The 24,123-nt window shown below is 44.6% G+C and overlaps 2 protein-coding genes across 7 annotated transcripts; one reads left to right on the top strand and one right to left on the bottom strand.

The window, feature by feature from the left end:
* Positions 1 to 409: 409 nt before the first annotated feature.
* Positions 410 to 24,096, bottom strand: LOC4801539 (protein bunched, class 2/F/G isoform). Of its 2 annotated transcripts, XM_033382807.1 has the most exons (6): positions 24,003 to 24,096; positions 23,155 to 23,814; positions 3,843 to 4,102; positions 3,581 to 3,779; positions 3,405 to 3,511; positions 410 to 3,322 (listed from the first exon to the last, which is right to left on the bottom strand). In XM_033382807.1, the coding sequence occupies exons 1-6, from the start codon at positions 24,094 to 24,096 to the stop codon at positions 3,191 to 3,193; spliced, it is 1,452 nt and encodes a 483-aa protein (XP_033238698.1). In that variant the 3' UTR covers positions 410 to 3,190. The 2 variants fall into 2 exon arrangements, with proteins under 2 accessions (XP_033238698.1, XP_033238693.1); XM_033382802.1 differs by lacking the exons at positions 23,155 to 23,814; positions 24,003 to 24,096 and adding an exon at positions 15,600 to 15,683.
* Positions 5,356 to 22,666, top strand: hdly (hadley). Of its 5 annotated transcripts, none has more exons than XM_001358577.4 (8): positions 5,356 to 5,532; positions 19,227 to 19,407; positions 19,470 to 19,557; positions 19,616 to 20,000; positions 20,059 to 20,363; positions 20,528 to 20,782; positions 21,946 to 22,038; positions 22,113 to 22,666. In XM_001358577.4, the coding sequence occupies exons 2-8, from the start codon at positions 19,249 to 19,251 to the stop codon at positions 22,280 to 22,282; spliced, it is 1,455 nt and encodes a 484-aa protein (XP_001358614.4). In that variant the 5' UTR covers positions 5,356 to 5,532; positions 19,227 to 19,248; the 3' UTR covers positions 22,283 to 22,666. The 5 variants fall into 5 exon arrangements, with proteins under 5 accessions (XP_001358614.4, XP_015037306.2, XP_015037305.2 ...); XM_015181820.2 differs by lacking the exon at positions 5,356 to 5,532 and adding an exon at positions 6,360 to 6,458; XM_015181819.2 differs by lacking the exon at positions 5,356 to 5,532 and adding an exon at positions 6,372 to 6,857.
* Positions 24,097 to 24,123: the final 27 nt, after the last annotated feature.

The raw sequence follows: 24,123 nt of genomic DNA, 5'->3' as shown, positions 1-24,123 counted from the left end.
TTATGTAGAATTTTCCCGTTAAATTTTCCCAATTTTGGAGGTTTAAATCTGTTACGTTTAAATATTTTTTCCAAAAAGAACTCAACAAAACAACTTTGTGTTTTTAAAATAAACGAATCGTGTGGAAAATTTATTAATTCATCGGAAAAACTATTTATTCCTTAAAAAAGTTCTTAAAACATACAGTATATTTCAATATTCACCGGGGAGAATGAAACACAAAAAGAAAATCAGAAACTCCCCACTTCCAAATACCCATATCATAACACCCAAGCACTTTTCAGTAATTAGGTTAAGTACACAATTAAGTAATTAGTGGAGAGAAGTCGTAAAGCAAACCCTTCTTAAAATTCAACCGAACCAAAATTCAACTGATAAGATTGTTTAAGAAAAGAAACGAAGGGTGTTATCCGTTTGAATATCAATATATTTATCGACTTGCTCGTATTATAGCGTGTCTCGACACATATACTCGTATTTAATTATACATCCAATATATTGGTAGCTTCCATTGCGGAGTTACATTTAATGCTTTTTGTTAGACACTGAGATGTTGAAAAGGTAAAATTGTACGAAGTTTTTGATTTGTAGGACTACTGACTGCCCATCCTGACTGCTCTCGTTGCCCGCATTCGGGCATTGCAGTAAAGTAGAAGTGTATATCGTGTTTTTATCGTGTATAAGTTGTATAATAATACGAATACCATTATCATATATATGTATGTATGTATATAACCATGTATAGTTCATATGTATGTCGTCTCTGTGGGTATGCATCAATATCAATATCGCCCAACTGTTGTCTCTATATCCTATATTGCAATGCGCTTACAATGGTAACATTCACGCACACACATACACTGGGCTGGACAGCCGTACAAATATTTGTTAATAATAATAGATTTTGATTAAGTTTCATAACATTATTTCCTGATCTGCTTACATTACATTACAATTAGTTGGCTATAATTGCATGTATGTATATAGTGTATTCATTTAGTTTTATAATATGTATATATATTTTTATCAAGAAGCATACAACATAACACTTGCCACTTTGATTCATATTTATCTCCATTCGAAATTTCATTATCTACCATCAAAACCAACATTTAACTACACAAACAACGGGCTCAACCCGGCTCTAAATGAATTTGAATTGAGTTAATATGGTGTTCTGCATATTTAATTAATTTGCTAGGCTATTTCTCCCAACACTGAATTATCTATTTTGATTTACTTTTCATAATTAGTTTTACAGGGCTGTTCAATGGGCTGTCTCTGTCTCTGTGTCAGCTCTGTGGTCAGCTCCCGCTGTGGTTCCACTTCTGACCCGAAAGGCCGCTGGGGCAGGGATATTTTCAATTTCAATTTAAAGCGTTAAGGGGGGGTCATTAAAAGGATGCCCCGTCACAAAGTGGATAAATTAACCAGCAATTGAGCTCCGTGAAGCATATAATAGGCAGGCAAACAATTGTTCGTCTAATTTATGCACTCAATTAAACTTCCATTGAGGGAAGTCTACGTCTGATATTCTGCAATACTGATATATGTACATACATATACATACTTATGTACAGATATGTTTGTGTGTATATAAATTGCTTGGTTTTTCCTCTGTGTATCGGTGGGCGTGTCAGAATTGTAGTTGTAGTTTTTAGTTGTAGTTGTTGTTGTTGTTGCTGTGGTTGTTGTTCTGACATAGAAAGGCTTCTTCAAGATTCTGTCTGTGTCAGTTCATTACGAGTTTGTGTAATTTACACTTGCTAGCTGCTCTTCTGTACGAGTAAATAATAAAAGAAATGAAAATGGAAATTGTGAATTGTGAATTGCTAGCTCTCGTATAAAGTTGTAAGCTCGTCTAAGGTTTTTCTTTGGTCTTTTGTATTCGAGTGTTTGCGTTGTGTCCTTCGGTTGGTTAGGGATTGGATTGGGTTACAAAGCTACATATACACGTTAGTTACAACAACACATACATAAATACATACACATATCTCTCTTAAAGCTTAAAATTACCAGCACGCACACACACACGCATTAAGCAATGCCTATGAGTGTGTAGATGTGGATGTAATTATATCTGGGTTGCATAGGACTGAAGGACTTAAAGCTGAACGTTTTGATACACACTTAAAGCATTCGGCAAAACCAGGAGTTAACATTCGTTAAGATCTAGAATATCGGCTGCTCCATGTCGCCACGGATTGGTGTTGCCTTAAAAGGTGTAACGAGCTATCGCACTCGCCCACATCAATTGGATTGGGAATATTTCCCGCATATTGTCTAACTAGGTAAGTAATACATCTAGGGACAGGGCTCGTATAATATAGGTAATTCAATATAGGTCTAATCAACCAGTTCGCTTTAGAGTAGAACATTTTAGGCCAAATCCAGCCGAAACAAAGATAAAATCTATCCTCCGAAATGAATTATGCTCCCAATCAACTGTTGCTGTAGTTAGTTTGATTATTTCACATATACATACTATATATCTTGCTTATTACATATAGGGTACTCGTTCATAGGTATATCATCATTTTTCAGTTTACTGTTGTAGTTACAAGTTACATACACTTTCGGTTCGGCTTTTCTTCAGAATTCACCTTGAGCGATTCTTTCGTCATTATACGTACAAATATGTTGTGTTTTGCATCTTGTTGGTTGTTTTGTTTTGTTTTGTTTTTCTTGTATCTCAAAAGTTCATTAAAATAAATGCCTTTTAGTTTGTTTGCTGGCACTCTAGTACCGAAGAGTATCCAAGTGTTTGTTCTTTGTTGAGTAGTGTAAATAGTTACATGTTCAGTTGGTGGTAGGTGGTGGTAGGTGGTAGGTGGTGGGGTACGGGTGTACATAGTTTGTTAGTTAGTTGTTTGATTAGTTTGTCATGGTTTGCCTTTGAGTGTGGGCTAAAATTACCGAAAAGGATTGGTTTTACTCACTCGCCCGCACATTCGCGAGACTAAGAGCCTCAAAGAAGTTGCTGAACATTTTCTAAAACATCCCGGAATGGCAGAAACTCGCATGCGAATACAGCATACACACGGATCAGTACTTGGACTCCATCCAACTCCTACTCCCAGGTCGTGCGCCTGTGTATGCTGCTGTTTGTATTTGTATTTGTATTTGTATTAGTTTTAGGCCCTTCTCAAATGACACTCATGCGACGCCTGCCATTTCCGGTGGCCTCGGCTCAGTTGGCGTTGGCCAGCGTTTCGTGACACACCTCCATGTAGTCGGGGTCGTGCATGATGCCCTTTATCATGTCCTTGAGCATTGTGTAGCGTGGAAATATCGGATACATCTTTGAGCTGCCGTACTCTTCCTGTTTGGTCACACAGAAGCACACGGTTAGATAAGGGTAAAGTTGCCACGGGGTCGGACAGTTTCCGTTCCGTTTCGCCTACCTTTAGTACTCGGATGAGATGCCGCAGCCCCAGATACTTTTTCAGCAGGCGATACAAATCGTTTATCAGCTGTGTGTTCTCGTGCTCGATTTGAGCCGTTGTCATGTCTGTGGATGGGACGGTATGCGAATGCAGTTAATTACCATGGGTCGCAGTTTCCGGCTCATTTCACTTACGTTCCAATCGCTCCATCCGCTCCCGCCGCTCGGCCGCCTCGTCGGCCAGCTTGGCTGACGTTTTCACCCCCTCGCCTGACTTCTGGGTCTTCTCCATGATCGAGCAGGCGCGCATAACGTACGAGGGCACAGTCTCCTGCTTCTCCTGACGCGGTATGTCCACCAGGGTCCAGTACTGGGTCTCCAGCCGAATGACTTCCTAGTATAGGCATTAAAAATTTAGTTCAGCATTCCATCGATTGCAGGGTTTCAGTGCACCAACCTTTATCATCAACTTGAGCATGGGATAGCGCTGGAACATGTTGCGCTGGCTCTTCGAGTCGCCGTATTTGTTCATGAGGTTTATGAGCGCTTGCTTGGCCGTCTCGTAGGACTCCTCCAATCGGAGTCGGAGTGAGCGCAGCCTTTCATTGGTTTCGATTACCTCGTCCCGGGTCATTCCACTCGGCGCACCCTCGTCCTTCACATCCTGAACGATCCGCCGCACGCTCTGTGTGAATTTCCCAACAAAATTTGTGGTTGCTGTGGAACGGTAATTGAAAACAAATTTTAATAGAAACAATTATCTTGTTCAATTTCATGTTTCTGGTGCCAAAATAAAAATTGTGCGGAAATTGCACGAAACACTGTCATTCTCGATTGGAAATGTCAGTAGATACGCGCATTAACCATGTAATAATCTACGATTCATGCGGAAATTGTTCGGCTATGGGAAAGTCAAACTATTATGCCATGATGATATCGCAACGAGCTTGAAAATGAATTAAAAATATATTTTTATTTTTGGCCCCGCCCCTCTTCTGCTTGTCAACGCCGGGAACAGAACCTTGGACTGCGCTCCGTACGCGGGTCCACACCTCTGCCCGCACCACCACGGCAGCAAGTAAGATCGTTCTGCTTTATTCGTGGTTTGGTTTAGTGGCAATCATTTAAGGGTTTTTGTAATTTTTCTTAAACAACCATAAATTATAATTAATTCTTTGGGCAAGTTTATTATTTACATTTAATTTTAAAGTTCAGTAGGATTTATTTTCTATTTTTTCCCTCTTATTTCTTCATTTCTTTCTTTCTACGGATGCAGTCTGATAGGGATCGTAGTTAAAACTATAATTATTAACTATAACAAGTACAGCCATCTGATCTTGATCAGAATTAAAATGGATGGAATAATAAAGAAAGAATATTATCTTCATATTTAGGAACCCATTTTGTCAAATTTTATAGACAAATGTGTCTTCCCCACATCCGAGATCACTTTATAGCAAGACGGCAGCCCGACGCACAATGCAAAATTCCAATAACTCGAGTTTTCACTTAATCCAGTGAATCTGGATTAATAATAATCAGAAGGATTGATTCATTTTTAAAGATTTTACAGGCACTTAAAGTGAAAAGTGATAAACATGTATCCACATGTGCTCGTCACTGTATGCATTTTCGAGCATGACACAGAAAATTAGAATACAAAAAAATACACATAAGTGATTAAGGACGATTTTTCAAAAAAGGCGAGCGTGTTATTTTGTTGGAATTGTTTCCATAGGGTTTTGTGACTTATCGTCGTGCTTAATCAGAACTTATGCATCACATCATTTGTAGGTCTCTTGCAAAAATTGCAGTTACTGGTTGAGGGCACCTTGGTTTTTTTTTGTATTTAATGTGTTCATTAGAGAAGCTGCGAAATATCAGCGAAAAACGTGTGAAAACGCGCCATCTTAAACATATTTGCTTAAAAAGTCAATATACAAAATATGTATCGAAAATTCGTTTAGACAGGCTCTTTAAATTCTATTTAATTTCGTTATACTTCTGGAAAAATTCCAAATTTTCTGTTTCGTTGAAGTGGTTCTTTTAAAAGTGGTTTTGGCATCGAAAATAAAATAAACTCAGACAATTAAGCTCTTTTTGGAAACTCAAAGGAATTATCTGAAATATCTGGTGGATGGGATTACGTAAGTACTTCTGGCATCGTAAATTCTTACTGAAATGGTTTAAAAGCCACAGCACAGTGAAATTCGTTCATTTGCATTTACGTTTTCATTGGTCGTTGAACAGACGCTCCTTCATTTTCGCGCTGCTAATGATTTTTTTATATTATCGAATGGGAAAACTCCAGAATCGTTCGAGCAGCGCCCCTTTTAATGGGCCTTTCGATGTCGGAAAGTGCAATTAGCATTCGTCATTGTCTGTCCGTGTCTATGTCCGTGAATGTATGCAAAACGTGACATACTTCAAGGCCCTGATTTGTGTGCTTGTCTTGCCTACGGATAGGGGGTCCATCTGTGTCTGAGTCAAGCCGTTGCAAATTAGTCGAGCACTGCAGATGTATCTGAATGCTTACTTCAATCGAACCGTGCTGCTCCTAATTAGAACCAGAGCCATCTGCTGTCTCTTCCAGAGGCAGACTCGTCCCTTATGTGGGCTTCGTTGGCGGAGCATAAAGTGCATTGCCATTTTCACAGAATGATTCATTCCCCTGCCCTGAACTTGGACAAAGACTGCGCTCTGTTTGTGGTTGTCGGCGGGTGGCAAACTGGGAAACCGTAATTGTTGTTCCCTGACGATGATCATGACGTACCAAAAGAGACTTTGCACTGGGCCAAGCAAAAAGTATCTGACAGTCTGGCACTGAATAAATTTTGTTTATATGTACATCAGTGCGGATTGTTGAGCTCCGCTCTCACATTTTGGTAGAGAAAAAGAGCGACAGCCGCCACCACCGCTCTTTCTCTTGGCTGGCTCTCTCGCTCTCTATGTCTGCTAGTTTATAAAGATTTACCCAAGAGAGATCTGTTCAGTGTAAATTCAAGAATCTGAAGGCGAGCACTGCCGCGACACAGACACCCGAGAAATACATAAAAACCAGCAACACAATGAAGTAAAAAAAATAAAATAAAATAACATAAAAGCATATTAAAAAGCGAAAAACGAGTAAACGTGAGCACGATAAACACGACAACCACAAACAAAGAGCTCGGGGCACTTTATTTACCAACATACATACATACATACATATGTACATAAGATACTGGTGGATACATAAAAGCACGCATATATCGCGCCAAAAAAGAAACAGGCAGCCAAACGAAATAGGCCTTAAGCCAATTGAACGTGAATTTTATTGGATTTAATTGTTGAAAGTAAAAGGAAAAAGAAAAACCATTACAAGTAAACAAGCACTGTTCCAACTGTTGGAATAAAAAACGATCCAGAGATCCAGAGAGCTTCAGAGAGCGTAGCACGCGCAGGCAGATATATGTACATATCTTTAGCGTAGGTAAGTCTGATCCCCCAGTAGATACGAGTACTACGGCTGGTACTCGAGACACCCAGTTTCAATGCATTTTCATGCTCATCGGGTCTGTTCGCAATCTGCTTAATGGGCGCTCAGCTCTTGGGCCATAGCTCCTAATTGGCTTATTGACTTGGCTGTCGACCAGTTGGCCTTATACGCGGCTTGCAGCTTTTTGCCAGTGCAACAAATTTCCATATAAAAACTGCAATTAATCCATGTTGATGTCTTCGCTCTCTCTCATTCTCTCTATCGTTGCCTGCTCTGTTGTGGCATGATACTCGTATTTTGCACATCACTTTTTTTTTTATTTACTCCTCGTTTTTGCTGATTTGCATAAAATTTCAATTTTATAGAATTTTTTCAAGACTAATAATAGTTTGTTTTTCTTACTGCTGCATATCAGCATATAGATACACCCAAATGATTCAACAACTGGACAGATTTTCGAATTGAAATCTATATATAAAACAGAAACGATTATAGATAAATACAACAAAGTCGCCCAATTGAATTTAACAAATTTCATTTTGTTTATTTTGCCAGATAACGTTTAAAAATATGCATAAATTGTTTATTTAAAGAACGAAAAAGAAATGCTCAAAAAAAGGTCGACCTGCGACACTTTTGTCTAGGAAATTCCCGAAATATATTTAAAGAAAAAATTGAACATTTGTAGATTATCAAGAAATTTAAATTGAGTCAAGATAACCTGAGACAAAAATGCATGCACATATTTTTATGGAATTCCCAAAAGATTTCGTTAAGGCCGAAATTCTTGAATATTGTTGCGTGACCAACAAAAATAAAGATAAGACAATTGACGTCAACGACAAGTCAAATAGATCCCCAAAGGGCCTGTGCCAGTCTCATAGGAAGTCATAGCTCTTACGAGCATCGGGGGGGTTAAATAATAATAAGCAAATACGAGTGAATGAAGGGCTTGTGCCGCCCAAGCGCAAACAAATTAGCAATTGTTGATAGCTGGCTGGACATTGTCATTGATCAGCAGAACAACAGAATACATACTCGTAGTCGTATATGGCAGAAAAAACCCATTTAGCCAGTTAAACTCGTTTCACGGCTCTCGTGTAAGTGCAACCGACTGGACCAGATATCGGGCTCCTGCACGCCCAGGCCCAATCTCAGTCCCAGTCGCAGTCCCAGATTTACCTACATTTTGATGGGGCCAGACAGAGGAAGAGGACATCTTATAAGTAAGCCGCTTGCTCTAGTTCACTTGTTGCCCCACTGCCGACAGGCACTTGGCAGCAGCTCTTCTGTGTTCTGGCTGCTCTGACGGTAATACTCGTACATTCGTCTTTCGGCGGATTCGAGAGGTGGGTTTTTGGTACATCGGAAGCTCTCGTGGCCTTCGCTCTCATCCCACCACGCAACCACTCTCATCCTCTCCCACTGATATCAACCGAAATGACGACAAAAAATTGTTTGGCTGCGGCATTCTCACTCAGACCCATCGGCAGAGACGACTAATGAGCAAAACGGCTTTTGTTTGCCTTTGGCTTGTCGCCGCTCCTCTCTCCTCTCTCCGCTCTCTGTCTCTATCTCCCTCTACCTGCGTAAACCGGTTGTTGCTAATTTGGCAAAACACAAAAAAATACACCGCGACATGGGAGTGTGTGTGATGCGGTGTATCTGTGTGTGAACTGCTACATATTGTTTGTCTTTGTTGGCAGTTTCTCAGCCACAGCCACAGCCTCAGCCACTGAAAGCGAAGCACATAATTTGGCCAACAGCAGCAACAACAAACGAAACGTGTCTTCCAGCGGAGCACTGTGCTCTCTGTGCAGAGCGAAAAGTGCGTTCAAAGTATCTCAAAGATAAAGACAGCAACAACTTTTCGTTTCGCACATAATTAAAGCTCTGCACGTGGCGGAGCCGTATGTGTGATTCCGTATCTGTGCGTGTGTGTGTGTGCATGTGTTGCCCTTTTGGCCCACAAATATTTCAAGTTCAACCTTTCGGTGTTGCTCTTTTTTTTACGGCCTTACATTTTTTAATTCTGGAATTTCCAGTGCGCCCGCTCATCTTTTGTTTGCACCACGACCCAACCCGTCCCCCCTCGAGCCCCCATTTTTGGCCCGCTCTGTATTGTTTATTCCTTTCCACTTTTAATTTTCCCTTCTGTTGTTTACACACAAGTAGGATGAGATTTTCCCTTTACAGTTTTCTCAGTTCTGTTCTGTACTTTTTTCCATTTGTTCTGGCGCGGCAGAGTCCGCATTTCTGCAACAATGGGAATGTCTTATCGGTCAGAGACTTTGGGAATGTCTTGACTCTGGTTGGGTTTTCCATCAAGCTTCGTCATCGCTCAGAAGCTAGAAAAGAACTTCAAGGGGGAACGATTTGCCCATGATTTCCTTTGACTCAACTGGGAGACGATATGAATGCGTGAATGAATGTCTATTTTTGTAGCTAGTATTCACAGTGCCAGTGCAGACTCTGTTACAGACATGCAAGTGCTAAACACAGGTTTCCATTTAATTCCCATGAATTACAATGTGAAACTGAGCGGCGGCAAATACCTCAAACTCAAAACCGCAGGCACGTGCCGCTGATGATGATTATATGGTACTGTACGACACTGTACATCAAATGCTTCCCACGTCTCTTGCGGTCATTCACTGACTTTCTCTACATATGAATGTGTTTGTGATTGGTCCAAGCATAATTCGAGTCAGTAAAGTCATCAGGGAAATTACGCTAGTTTTTCGTCATAGTTTTATGGTAAGTGAGATCATTGTTTGATTAGCATATTGGCACTCAACAAAAATCATTACAGAAGGAACGATATGATGCATAAAACCAGTTCGATTCAGTGACATAAGCACATCAAATAGAAACCAGTTCGATTCTTGTATAAACCATTTAATTCGAAAACTGGAATGAGCTCGTATTTCAGTACTGCAAAAGGAATTGAAAAAGCTTAAATGGTTCCTAGTCAAATGGCTGGCATTTCACGCATCTTTGCAAAGCATTCGAAACCAATTAAACCTAGAGTTTCGCTCTAACGAGGGTACTTTGATGAAAGCGTTGGCAATAAATTCCCACAATTAAAATGACAGATTAATCGATTGCATTTGCATGTGAATCGAGTAAAAAAGCTGCCATGACGTCAATACAACATTAAGGCTGGCTGCTAGCCGAAACACATGGAGATCACATTGTTGGTTTTCTATTCTTGGTACAATTGTGTAGCTTTTATATTATATCCACTGTTTTGGCCTGTCTCCAAACAACTGCCGTGTCCCCTTTAATCTGCAAGTATCTACCCAAAATGATGCTATAATTATAGTCAGAGTAAAGCCACTAATTGCTCAGAGAAAACCATTAGATTGAGAAGCAGCCACGGGTTTGAATTTAATTGAAGTTGTATTATGGCGAGTGCCATTTAATAGAGGATCTTGCTAACGAACTTATATTTCCGCTTACTAATGAGCTGCCAAAGCTAGATGTGGGTTATTTTGAGAGTTCAAAGTCCCCAATCGCAGACCCCAGACCAAGATCGACTATAATTTGGTCACGCTTTATGGTCCAGAATGATTTCGTAATGACTTCAGGCTATAAATATGTCATGCGCATGAGATCATACAGACATCCGATTATGTATGTGAGGCCTCAAGAGTGTCAAAATTCTGTCATCTCAAAGAAGATTTGAAAAGAACAATACCGATGGATTTGGGTGCTACTGGTGCTTGTCAGCTTGTCATTATCTGCACTCAAAATACTCATCGTTAATCACCTTTGGTTCAAGCGTATTTTGAATGATTCATCCGCCAAGCTTTGAATATATTTATTGTCTTTTTCGGCAGCATTTTACCTGCATATCTGGGGAGTATCTGGGATTGCCTTGTCTGGGTTTTTGGTATTTTTGTCACACCCTTCCCCTGCCCGAAATATGTATATTTGTGTATGCCAAGGGCGTGGCCATCAATAAGCAAAACTAAATGAACGCATAAATGTGTCTTGACCTCGCTAATCCTAGCGGCACGTGCTGATTACCATTTCGGGACCCAGCCGTCACCATCCCCACTCCCATTCCCATTCATATCCTGCCGCTAGTTACCGCTCCTCGGATTGCCAGCGGGTGTGTGTTTGCTCAGCGTGTTTTAATTAGTTGGGTTTTGCTAAAGACATCGAAGGCCCCCAAAACAGGAACGAAACCAAAAACGATTCCTGTTTGACTAATTGACCGCGTTTGTGTGCACGTGTCTATGTGTTTCTGGGTGTGTGAGTGTGTGTGCCTCAGCCGCAACCCACGCCTATGACAACGCCCACATCAATCATCGGAGAGTCGGAAATTTCGACACGCTTCAGATTTATTGAAATCGTGCAACGTGCCCCAGCATCAGGCATCAGCATTCGCAACCAATTTAAATGACAAACTGCACGCTGCAGCTCTCGAGACTCGGCGCTGAATGTTTGCGCCCCTTACAAATGTGGAGTAATTTACGTCCCGAGGTGACAATATTGTGCATTAGTCACTTATTGTTATTTTCAGCTTAAATGGAGCGTGCCCATACTGTCTATTGATTTATGGTAATGAGGGAAAATTCAAATTTCAAAAGCTGAGTAAATATTTGCTCTGGAAGGTGGGCGGTGGGAAAACTAAACTCGTGTCGACACAGTGAAACATGAGCAACGGGGAAGCAAACTGTCAAGCAACAGGTCTGGCCCACTATAGCAGACTCTGTTCTAGATGGTCAAGTGGATTACCATCAGTCAACCCAACCAGGAGATCCCTGACCATTCGGACATGACCACAACTTGACCTGAGCACCTCAACACGAAAAATGTGTGTGGTCATCTGTCATTCATCTCCGGCTACCAGCTGCCCAGAGCCCAGCTGTAACTAACCCAGTTGTGGGCCCACAAACGTAGGGAGGAAACGGCTTTTCATCCGACTAAATAGCTCAATCTATAAGCAACAAGCAGAAACAATTTCAGGTTATTATAAGACTGGCCCCAGACAAGTTGTTGACTTTGATTTGCCCATAAATTGCTCCTGTGCTCTAATGGCAGTTTAAGTTTCGTGTCCGTGTTCGTGTCCTGGCAGGTTGGGAAGGCAATCGGTTTGTTTTTCGATTCAATTGAGGCATCAAATTAAATTAATATTTGAAAATTTCCGGCAAAATGGCCGTACCGTAAGTTTAATAATGGCAGTAGGTGCGATTTGCTTTCTACTCGAAGAAATGTAATATGCGCTGTGGGCCATTGCTATAAAGCCACTCAATATTTAATGTATGAATGTTTGTGTGGCACTCAAAGAGGGAGAGCAAGAGATGGAGAGAGAGAGGGGAGGAGGATGGCTATGAATTTTTGTTGTGGTGTTTGCTGTGAGCCTGGCATTTTCATTAAAACTTTAAGTCACTTTTGGTGCCGTTATTTGATGCCACTATTTTGCATTATTCAAGAAACTGCCGTCGCCGCCTTTGCCGCATTTGGCAAACAGTCAAGAGAGGCAAAGAGAAAGAGTGAGAGAGAGGGAAAGGGAGAAAGATATGGCAGACACACATACGCACATGTGTAAACTGCAAAAACCTTGGCCCTTCGTCCCCATCCTTGTCCCTGTCTCCTGGTAGGCCCAACTGGCAGGGCAAATAGACGTGTGCCCAAATACACAAACAAACATCGAGCAAACGAACCGAAAGACTCCGAAAGGCACACACATGGGACCCAAAACGGAGACATCGAGAGTAGATGGAAATGGGATTTAAGATGTGGGATATGGGTACATACATACAAAGGGATGGAGGGGTCACATTTGAACTTTTGTCATTCAGAGCAGAGCAGCCGAAAAGTATACAGAAAAAGGAAAATATATACCCATACCCGTACCCGTACCGGGCACAATGAAGAGGGTGGATAGTGGTCGGTCCAATTGAAGCCACAGTTTAACAGATAGTGGCGGTGGTCGCACAACTGCGGAAGCAGCGTGTGGCATGCAGCATCAGCATCCACATCCACATCCGCAGTACAGCCAACAGCAGTAAGTAACGGCCACACAACGGCCATGATAATGGCAATCTGTCAGTTTTTGGCCAAACTAAACACTGTCCCAGCGACCCGGCAACAATGCCACGGACTCCATCCATACACATACTCGCCCAGACAGGATAACGCATTCAGTCAGCGAGACAAATTGACAGACAATTTAGCTGTCAATTGTGCGTCGCTCGTTTTGCGGGTGGTCGGTCGGACGACAGTTGAACCAACATCCTGGCATCCTGGCATTATGGCATTCATTCAGCTTCAGCCAAGGACATTATTAGTTTGGTTACGAACGGGCCAGCAGAGCACAAATGACGAGGGAGGATCCACACCCTCCCACATTACCCCTTGCACTACACTCTTCGTAGCCCTTTAAAAGAGTATTTAATCTTCGACTAACCAAGGAAGTAAGTCCCCGTTTGGGTTTACATTTTCCACTGTTCGCTGGCCAAGCGAGCAACAAATGCAAAGCAAAGCAAAACGATGGATGACTGTTGAGCCGATTCAACGGCTGCAGGACCAACACAAAGTGCTCTGAAAGCCCCGTCTCGGAATGGGCTCAGTGCCACAGTAAATATGTGTAAGTAGCTGTAAGCACATGAAGCAGCTGCTTCACTCTACGGGCATTTATCATACGCCGCGTGGTCCGGGCGTTGACATAACAATTAAGCCAATTGGCCGTGCTTAAGCCATGCCATGCCCAAGAGGGCATAATACCTGCAGTACGGTTACGGAGCCGGGCCTGTAGCTGATAATCTATTTGCCAGTTATATTTCACACAGACAGCCTTGCAGTGACACGGCCTGCTGCTACTTTGCCTCCATTTCGCCGCTCCGTTGCCAAGTTGCGACCACTTTAAAGTGGCGGCTGCCCCATCTCCGCCGGCCCCGACTCGCCGCTTTTCCAGTGCTCCACAACAAAATATTTATGCTTTCCGCCTCTTCCCCCGGGCCAAGACATTTGTATCCCGCCACTGAAGGAGCGGCCGCCGAGTGCATATAATTTGGTTGGCTTTTGCTTTGGCTCTGGCCTGGCTTTTGGGGAACTTTTGCAATTAGAACTGCAGCAAAGTAGACAAGTGGTTGCTCCCAAAGTGCCATCAGCTTTGGCAGCACTTGAAGTAGCATGAGGACTCTCGTCCCGGACCACAACTGCCCCTACTCCGCTCCTAGACCGGCACTTGTTGGGCTTTTAACATGTGGATATTGTTTTCCCGTTGTTGTCCCCTCTCTCCGGGTATTTTCGTAATTTTCGTTTGTGGCTGGTGCCGTTGTCACATGACAGAACTTGGGCTGTGGTGCGGATGCCGTGGAAGGAAGCAGAGTTCACATGAATGTGTCAGCCTTTGTGACCGTTGTTCTTATTCATGCTGCTGATGTGGTTGTTGTGTCATCCGCCATGAGGAGAACAAAGCATCATGACAACTGGGATAGACTCTGCACAGGGGTACCATTCCATTGTTGGCTGCTGTTGGTCCTGACGGATGTGGCAACGAGATGATATCACAATTGCTGTCCGTTAATACGCAGGAAAGGTGAAATGGATAATCATTGAACCACCGGATGCACTACAAGTCTCCAGCTACAGCTGGCGATTATGCAACCATCTCTCTGCAGTCTGAAACACATTGCATTGTTTCCTGAAGCCCTCTCGAATAAGCAACAAAAAAGAAAGAAAGAAACCCTTTTTCCACATGCATTGTTTCTCTCGTGTTGATGCCCCACTTTGCTCTGTCTTCATCATGGATGGCTTTGTACGAATGGATGTGTGTGCGTGCTGCATAAATTTCATTTTGAACAATAATAAGAAGAAAAGATGGCAGCATTTGGCCTGAAGCCCGGGCTTCCAGTCAGATCAAAATCATACATACTGGTACGGCAAATGGACCAACAATGGAATTGCAAAGAAGGGGAATGGAATGCGTTTGCTTTAAATGACACAGAGAAAAAAATTCGGGTAGCTGGCAGCTGACGGTTTCTCATGGCCCACTGAGAGTCCAACCGAATATCCCATGTTGCGTATACGCACCGATGGGCGGCCAAATCGCATTACGCACGTGGAAGGCATAGGAGACGTGGGAGGCGTGGGAGGTCACTGCAATATGGTTGCAAAAACACATCTCCACAAGCTTAATTACAGGCCAGGCCCCCATTGATTTGGCATCGACAGGAACATCTCAATTATGCAGGGATGCAATATGCCCAGGATTGGATCTGTCCTGGCCTCCCTTAATGGCTATTTGCATGCTGTTGCCGTTGCTGTGGTCGTGTCTGTTGCAACTACGTGACAACAGTTGACGGGCGACACTTTGACACATGAATAGAGCCCAAGCCAGCAGAGCCAGACACATCGAGGGATAACTGTGTCGCTTCCTTTGTGGGCCAACACACACATACACTCACACTCCCCTCGGACAGTGTAAGCCAATTAGAAGCAACAATGTCAGTCATATTATTCCACGACCCGCACGTGTTATTCTTGGCATCAACAATTTACGCTCGAAATATCCACAATTATTGCATAAAATCCAGCGTAAACACAGAGCGAACACAAACCGAAGAAATAATAAACTTTAAAATTACATCTTCGGGGAAATTCACTTTCCATTTCGACCGATCATCATCATCATCATCATGAAATGCGAAATATTGCGTATTTTGAGGTCAGAGTAAACAGTCGATTCGATATGGGTCGGGGGCAGCGCCTTCTTCTTACCTCGCTGCATGTTTACACCAGAGTGTTTGCCTTTAATCGCATCTGCAATGAGTTTTCACGACTTTGATGAGTTTGCTCTCGCCTGGGGCCCTGGCTACCAAATTTCCATATCAATTAGCAGACCTCTCGCTCCGATCGAACCTTTCCGGCTGTTTGCGCAGCCCCCAACATAAAAGTTTCCTGCAGCTTTACAGCTCTGCAGCTATATATCTGTATAAATAAAGGTATAATGAAATCCGATTTGCCGTGTCACTTTATGGCTTTGCCCGCCGTACAGTTACTGGCCCGAAAAGCAACAATGACTGAGGAGGGCCTGCCCCAGTCAGTGTCTGTCGGAGGAGGCCAAAGGAAATGTTGCTTCGTTAATCGTCGTTGTCCTCGTTCAGGTGTGAGGGGAAATGGCTTTTATGATGGCCACGGTGGTGCCACACTTGGCTGGCCACATCATCTTTTCGGGGCCACACAGTTTGCCAGCCAAATGGCCACGTTAAAGTGGGCCAAACAGCCCACACTCGATGCCTTTGGGCTCGGTTGAGTTTGGTTGTGAGGGTGAATCTGATTCTGGGATGTTGGCCAAATGTTGCATTCTCTCCGACACCGATAACTTTCTAATGAGTTGTAATCGACGTTCAGTTGCACATCGTATGTGTGGCTGTGTGTGTGTTCCTGTGTGCCTGTTGCCGTTGGCAGGCAGTTTTGTGGCAACTTTGTCGCTCGCAAAACTCAATTTGCCACATCACAGGCAGGCGCCTGCTGCCTGTCCGCTGAGGTGAGAAGTGCACGAACCTTGCATATAATTATTTAAATTGTGAATGGACTCGACTCGACTCGACTGGACTGGGCTGCAATTGTGCCATGAATAATGCACAGACACATTTCGCTTAATGAAAAATGCCGCATTTAATATAGCTAATGGCTTTGGTGTCACCTCTTTACGGGCTTCGCTTTGGGAGCCCTTTTAACTGGATTTTCCCTCAACTGTTCAGCTTTTCAGGCATTTAGCCAGGGCTCGGGCTCGGGCTCGGTCCCTCGCTCAGCGTTTTATTACATCTTCGGAATCCAATTAAATGAAGCAGCCGAAGCCCCTTCGCAAAACTCAATTTAACGCTCTGAAAATATAGCTGCAAAATTGATTACAATAACTTTCTGTTGCAGGCCAAAATTCACCTGAAGAAAATGAAACTATTTTTGGCCCAAAACGTTTTTAAAACACACAAAACACAGTCGACAGCCGATGGTCGCGAAAAATGCAGTCACTGTCAGATGCAATTTATGGGAAATGGTTCGAGATAAAATCTAAAAATACAAAAAAAAAACCACTTGAAATTCAATTAAAAAAGCGAGCCATTTCTCGGCATTTCTCGCTGTGTATGAGAATATCAATATTGAATATTTAATGGCAATTTTATCAGCCGTTTGGCAACGCACGAAAAAAGTGTAGGCGGTGCTGGGAGGAAGGCCAGAGTCCAGGCCGGCACCCACACCAGATACAATCAACGAGGTTTTTATTCTTGAAGCCGATTCATATATTCATATGATGGGAGCGATAACCGTATTTTTATTTCCTTTTTTCTTTTGCCAGCTTGTTTTTGAGCTCATTTCTACAGCTGCCACTTGTGGCTCACTCCTCCTGCCGCTGTTGATGTTGTTGCAACAAATTGTGGGTTATTCCCCCAACAAACTTACAATTTCCGTTGGCTATTCACACAAATTTTTTTTGGAATTGAGTTTTTGCCCGGCCCGGCTCGACTCGGCCCCCGATATTTTCAGCTCCAGTGAACAGTGTTACTTTTGTGGTTCGGCAGTCTGATGGCTCTGCTCTGCGAGGGCTTGAGCTTGTGTGTGTGTCAGACTCTATATATAGGACGATGGCCATGCACATCAACACAACAGTTAGCATACTTTTATGGGCCCCGACTGCAGCCGGAAACGGGAAATGTATTTTGGCAAATTTATTTGATTTGATCACCCACGGGAGGATATGTTGCTGCAAATGAGAATTTTTCATTCACCGCAAAAACATTTGGCCCAAAATCTGCAAACATTTCGGTGATTACCACGTGCAAAATCAATTAGGACAGTCGACAGGATATCAGGAATTTTCAATTACTCATTGGCCAGCAAATCCGTGGAATGTAAAACCAATTTACACACAGACTCCAATGTCTGCGATGATTTATGGCTAAACAAAGTCCCCCTGCACTTAACGTACTCCCTTTTTTCCCCTGCTCCCTTTCTCTATTGTCCCTTATTTTCCCGCTCAGATTTCCATCAGGGGTTCATTTTTCTTTGCTCTGTAATCCAATATTTTTCGCTGGCTAATTGGACTAAGACCCTTTGAAGACCGAACAGAGAGACAGAACATAATACGCTTTGTTTTCCACTCATCAATTGAGGACACACGCCAATTCTTGAGAACATAAAATTTGTAAATGTTATTTCTGGTCTTTGATTTGTGGGTTTTCCAGAGAATATAAATATAAATGTTGGGGCCCTCTTTTACTGCCGATTGATCTTTGGGAATTTCCAGTAAACCAAAACAATTCCTTTTCGAATACACAAGTCTATTCAACATTTGCTTAAGCGAAAAAAACGAATGATTCAGAAATGATTGTGGCATGAATGGGGTAGATTCTAGAAGGAATACGGCAGTCAGCGGAATTGTCGAGTGACGTACTTATTTTTCTCACTTAAAAGATACCAACTCCTGTGACTAATTGTTGATTTTTTATCATCTTGGCTTTCTGTCGGTATCAGTTATCTGCTGTTGACAAAAAACTGCTCGCTTTTATCAGTTCGAATTGGAGCAAAACGTGAGGCATCGATCTGGAGAGAGAAATATGTACCTTGGCAGCTGTTCAAACTTTCGGTTTCTCGTTTATATTGAGCAGAATCGCTTGTGCTCGCTTCAGTCTGAATCAAACAGCCAAAAGCGGAACATCGCATTCGAAAGAAGAACTCAACAATTGGTTAGTGGGGAGTGGGACTGGGCCGGGTGGTGTGCTCTGCATTAGAATATTAAAATACTTAAAACACTTGGTGTTATTGTGTCACGGTGTCGGGCGAAGTTTCTGCCTTTCCGCTTGGCAGCGCCCAGCGAGGCTTGCCACAGCGGTTTATGGCGGACGAGACGAACTTGCGACGTGCTGCAATAACCCTGGGCGGAAGCTGAATGGCAAACAGTGGGAAAGCAGAATGCGAGAAAAAGTAATTCAAAAGTTCACCGCAGAGCAAAACATGCAACAAAAGGCCAAGAAAAATTGAACTCAACTTGATGTCTAATTTAAAACCAACCTCAAAACCAAACCAAACCAAACCGAACCAGGACCAAACAAAAACTAAGCCAGATCCTGATCCCGATCCTGTGAGTCAGGCCGAAAGCCAGAACAAAGCCGCAACAAAATTTACAACTTCAAAACTTTGCTCCGCCAGAGCTCTGCAGGGGGCGGGGGGGTCGCTGTCGATGTCGTGTCCCTATCCTTATGTGTATGTGTGTGTTGAGTTGGGGGTGCAGGGGGGGGGGGGGGGGGGGCAGCCGGGTCAAGTAATTGAGATTGAACTGCAGAGTAAAAGTTGACTCGGGGCAACGGAAACTAATGCACAATCTTTGCCTGCTGCCAATTGCAGACGCCACAACAAACTGAAGGAGATGAATCGAAGTTTGCCATCGAATGGCAGCCGCAGCCTCGGACTTCCGGCTCTGCTGTTTACCCTCGTGCTGTGTCTAGTGGCCCAGGCCGCCAGTCGACCCCCGACGGAGGATGAGAGCGACATTGCAGTCCTGCCCCCGGATATGGACAATGTGGAGGTAAGGGAAATGCCAATAGTGGCCATTGCAACACTTGCTGACCCCTCAAACTCTCGCTTCAGATCCATCAAGTGAGAATGGTGGACGGTGTCATGCAGGCGGATCATCCGGTGATCATGTACAAGGAGGATTTCGTCAGCGAGGATTATGGTGAGTAATCGAGCATGCCTCAAACTGAAGCCAGACTAATTTCATGGCATTTTCATAGACCCCAGCAAGAACGAGACGGCCACTACCGTGCACCACAAGAAGCACAAGCACTCACGGACACACCACCATCGGCAGGAGCCCCACCAAGAGAAGGAGGAGGAGAAGATCGTCTTCGACGTCCTGCCCGACAAACCCATTGTGCTGAACGATGACCTGGAAGCGGCGCCGAAGAAGAACCTGGAGGAGGCCGCGGAGCTGGTGAAGCCAACGAAGGAGGAGTGGCTGCGGAAGAGCCACAAGAAGTACCACAGCCGCCAGCGTCGTCAGACCTACACTCCGTGCTCCCACTCCAGCTACTACCAGACCCCGTCCCATGCGGTCTACTTCCAGCCTCCGGCACCGCCCTCTCCCTACTACTATCTGCCAGCCAAGCCATCACAAAGGTGAGAGAGCTCATGACCCCTTGTTGAGGCCTTTTTCAAATGCTCATTCGCATTGCAGATTGCCTGTGTCGGGAAAGAAGCCGATCCTGCCCGGCAAGCTTCCCATTTGGCAGGACAAAACGGACGAAAACCCCACCAACCCAATGAGCATTGGCAGCAGGGACGACTTCCTGCTGCACAACTCAGATCCAGCTGAGGCCGATTTCTCGATATTCAATCAGCCCAGGCCCAATCCCAACGAGATCAGTGGCAGTTCTGGCTCTAGCTCTGCCTCTGGCTCTGACAGAGGACGGGACAACATCAGCAACAGTCCGCCTGCAGTGAACAATCAAGTCTGGGGACCCATCAGCAATTCCCGCCCAGGTAGGTTCCATTATGCTACAGCGCTACGAAAATTCAGATACCATTCTCGGAAAAAGTCTTTGTGTGATTAATGAAAGGCTTTGCTGCTAACCTGCCTCCGCCACCTATCTATCGCTTGTTCTTCTACTCGTCTTGACCTATTGCCCTCTTTGTGAATTATATAGTGAGCCGACCCTCCTGGTCACAGACGCAGACGACGAGTCGGCCGTGGGACTCCCCGCCCGTGACTGCCGCGCCCAGCTGGTCACGGCCCACGCCCAGAGCGACACCCTCGCCCAAGGTCACCAACTGCGTGTGGGCGATCGTGAACTGTTGCTCGAAGGGCAGCAAGAAGATCCGGTACAACTGCTTCGAGGAGTTCGGCTGCAGCGGCGCCTTCTGGGGCATCAATCCGTGCGCCGACGAGACTGTGCTCGATGGTTCGTTATCCAGAGTGTTGAACAACTTTCAGTAGGATTCGCGTCGCTTCGTGGTGCTGCTTCCCAAAGTATTACCCAAGATCAAATCTCAATAAAACAAAACTTAATTTATTTACTCGCATAAGTCTTAACTTGGTTAATAAAGCCTTTGCTTTCCGTGAAGATTCCTTCTGTCTACGTTTCTGTGGCCCGCCTAAGCGAAGAGCCAGGGAATACCTACGGGCATTCCCTGCGTAACCGGGTGATGGACACAACTCGAAACATTCAACCACATTGATTACTACTGACACCTCATCGCAAACTAACTCAAACTAACTCATGGTCTGTTGGCATCTATTATAGGAGTATGCACTCGAAAAACACGCAACCACAATTACAGTACTTATGGCATCTGGCATCTGGCATCTATTATTTGCTTACCCAATCATCGTTTTAGTGTCATCCGCTCAGCAATCGAATTAAAGTTTCGTAATTGGCCGATACAATTTGTCCTTACGATGATGATGCTGGGCTTAATTGGATATCAATTGAGTGGTTGGTGGTTGGTCATGTAATGCACCATCATGTCCTCCGACTCTCCATTCAGTTGCAATTGCACAATCCCAGCCACCATATCAATTAGCCAACGTGGAGCGTGGAGCTGCACCTGGCAGGTGGCAGATGGCAGCTGTCAGCTGACACTGCCACTGCCCATTGATAGCTTATCTTTTAATTACCCATCTATTACGTACCACAAAATACAATTTACACCTGCAAATCCAACGGCAAACACACAAGGGAGAGAGGTAGAGAGATTGAGAGATAGAGAGAGAGGTTAGCTCCTGTGGCTTCTGGCTGGGAATTGAATGGAGAGTTCTTGACCCTAAGCTGCGCACATCCGGGGGATATAATTACGTATGTTGCACCTTCATAATTGATGCAATCAGCAGATGCTACTGTGCAGCAGGGCATAAATTACAGCCAGTTGTTAATTAATTGAATGAATAAACATTCAAACTCCGAGCCATCAGGGTAAACATGCACACAAATTTACATAACCGAAGCACACCCACACGCACACACACACCCACACACAGGGACCAAAAACCACAACACACAATTTAACCATCCACACACTTGCACTTTAACACGATGGTTTTCATGCCAACGCTTCTTAATTGCAGCCGATGAACGTCTCGGAGAAACCTATCCTCTTGACTCGGCCGTGCCTGTGGCAGAATCGGCGCCCCTGGCGCCACAACCCTCCTACCGGCAAGGTAAGCGTCGCCGTCGCCGTCGCCGTCGACACCAAAACAACATTTTCGATAACATCCGGCCTTCCCTGTTGCAGACGCCCTGCGATTTCCCGAGGAGTATGACTACCAGCCGGGCAGCAAATGCCAACGCGCCTCGCAGCTCTGCTGCAGTCTGTACAGCCGGAACATAGGCTCGCTATACGAGTGCTTCCTGTACCAGGGCTGCGAGCAGACCCTCTCCAACATAGTCGCCAACTGCTCCTAGTCCCCACCCCACCAATACGACTGGCCACGGATGCGGTCAGCCACCTCGTGTCTGCGACTGCCACTGCAAATGCATTTTCAATTAAGTTCTAGTGAGTTAAGCACTTTGCACTTTTGCCTGTGACATCAGCCTCGCCGTCTAGGCCCCGTTTGCCCTTACCAGCCAAAGTTTCCTGATTCGTAGTCGTAGGATGCAACAGAAATTCTAGTCGGTGTATGTTCTCTACTTGCAACAAAGGCTGCTGCAAACGGGGCTGTGTCCTCTGCCTAATTTTTAATAAAATATAACTCATAAATGAAATCAAAACTATTTGTGTGTCTGTCTTTTTAATTGCTGGCTGAGACTCCAACAAGAGTTACATAAATTACTCATAAGTCTGCACTCATAGATTGATTGATCTATATAAACTCTTTAATCGAATCAACAAACTATTAAGGCTTTCTGTGATGAAAACAGAACCCACATTATAATTTAATTATCAGTAAAGAGCAGCCCAGAGAAATGGTTAGGCAATTTCTTTTCTGGGTTGAAGGTGGAACTAATTTCCGAACCATTTGGATTCCCATTTGAAGCTCTTTCGATATTCTCTTTCATTATTTCTCGGCTACATCAAATCCCACTTCTCTGTTCCCATTCAACACCTCTTGAGCTCGACGGCAAATAGCATTGGGCAGCAGGACAACGACAGCTTGACAACAAATCTCCGTTGAGTTAATTTGCCAGCCTAATTCCATTTCCCGAGGCATCCAGCGTCCCAATCACTGAACGTAAGGCGATTAGGCAGTGCCTCCTCCTACTGGCCCGCTCTTTTGAATTCCATTCAAGTGAATAGATCTGCGTTAGGGGCTATTCTTAAAGTGTTTTCTACTCACCGCTGCCGCTGTCGTAGGATCTGGTGGTGGAGCCACTGGTGTTGGAGCGCTTTATCTCACGGCGACCCATGCTGCTTGGTGTTTGTGGTTCTTCCTGCTGGTGCTGTTGGTGCTGTTGGTGGTGGTATTGCTGATGTTGGGGGGAGTCTCTGGACACGTGGCACGTGGCAAGAAGTGCACAAGCTGTTGAGGCGGCTGCTTTGGCAACGGCCGAGCTGTAGTGGATGTTGCTGTAACTGTTGCTGGAGTTGGAGTTCAGGGCCGGGGTGGAGGCTGTGTTGCGACCGCGACTGACCCACAGTGGCTGGTCGGAAGCCGGCGGACGAGTGGCGGGCGGGAACTCGAAGTAGTTGACCTGCAGTTGATTGCCGAGCAAATTGATGGCCGGTTTCGTGGCCAAGCTACTCGTGTTTTCCGCGTGGCTGGTGTGACTGGAGCTGCTACTGCGTCTGTGCTGGTGCTGGTGCGGATGCGGATGCGGATGGTGTGGATGCGGATGCTGATGCTGGGAATGTGGCGATGTCTGTGTCTGGTGCGGAGTGCTGCTGCTGCTGCTGCTGGTGTTCACTTGGTGCGGTGTGGGCGGCGGCGGGGGGCAGGCGTTGTTGATGCTGCTGCTGCTGGAGGAGGATGATTTGCGCAGTGACGATGGTCTCAACCCTTTGACAGGGTACAATGGGTACTATCGTCCGGCAACGCGTACCCAATCGCGACGGTCACTGTTGTACCAGATGCCTGCAAAAAAAAGAGGACACACAAATGTTGCGGATTACTACGCTGCTCTGTAATCGCCATTTTAGCCCATCGATGAGCGGACATTAACTGCATGCACACGCACACGCACACGCACACACTGACCGGATTAGAGGGCCAAAGTGCACTTAAAGCCAACTCCGCAGTATCGACGGACGCGTGTCCGGCATGACAACGCAGATTGCGCATACGCCCCGTTAATGCCGACCATTAGCA

Source organism: Drosophila pseudoobscura, chromosome 2, assembly GCF_009870125.1.
Source record: "Drosophila pseudoobscura strain MV-25-SWS-2005 chromosome 2, UCI_Dpse_MV25, whole genome shotgun sequence".
Lineage (NCBI taxonomy): Eukaryota > Metazoa > Arthropoda > Insecta > Diptera > Drosophilidae > Drosophila > Drosophila pseudoobscura.
This window is presented reverse-complemented; position numbering and strand designations above follow the sequence as displayed.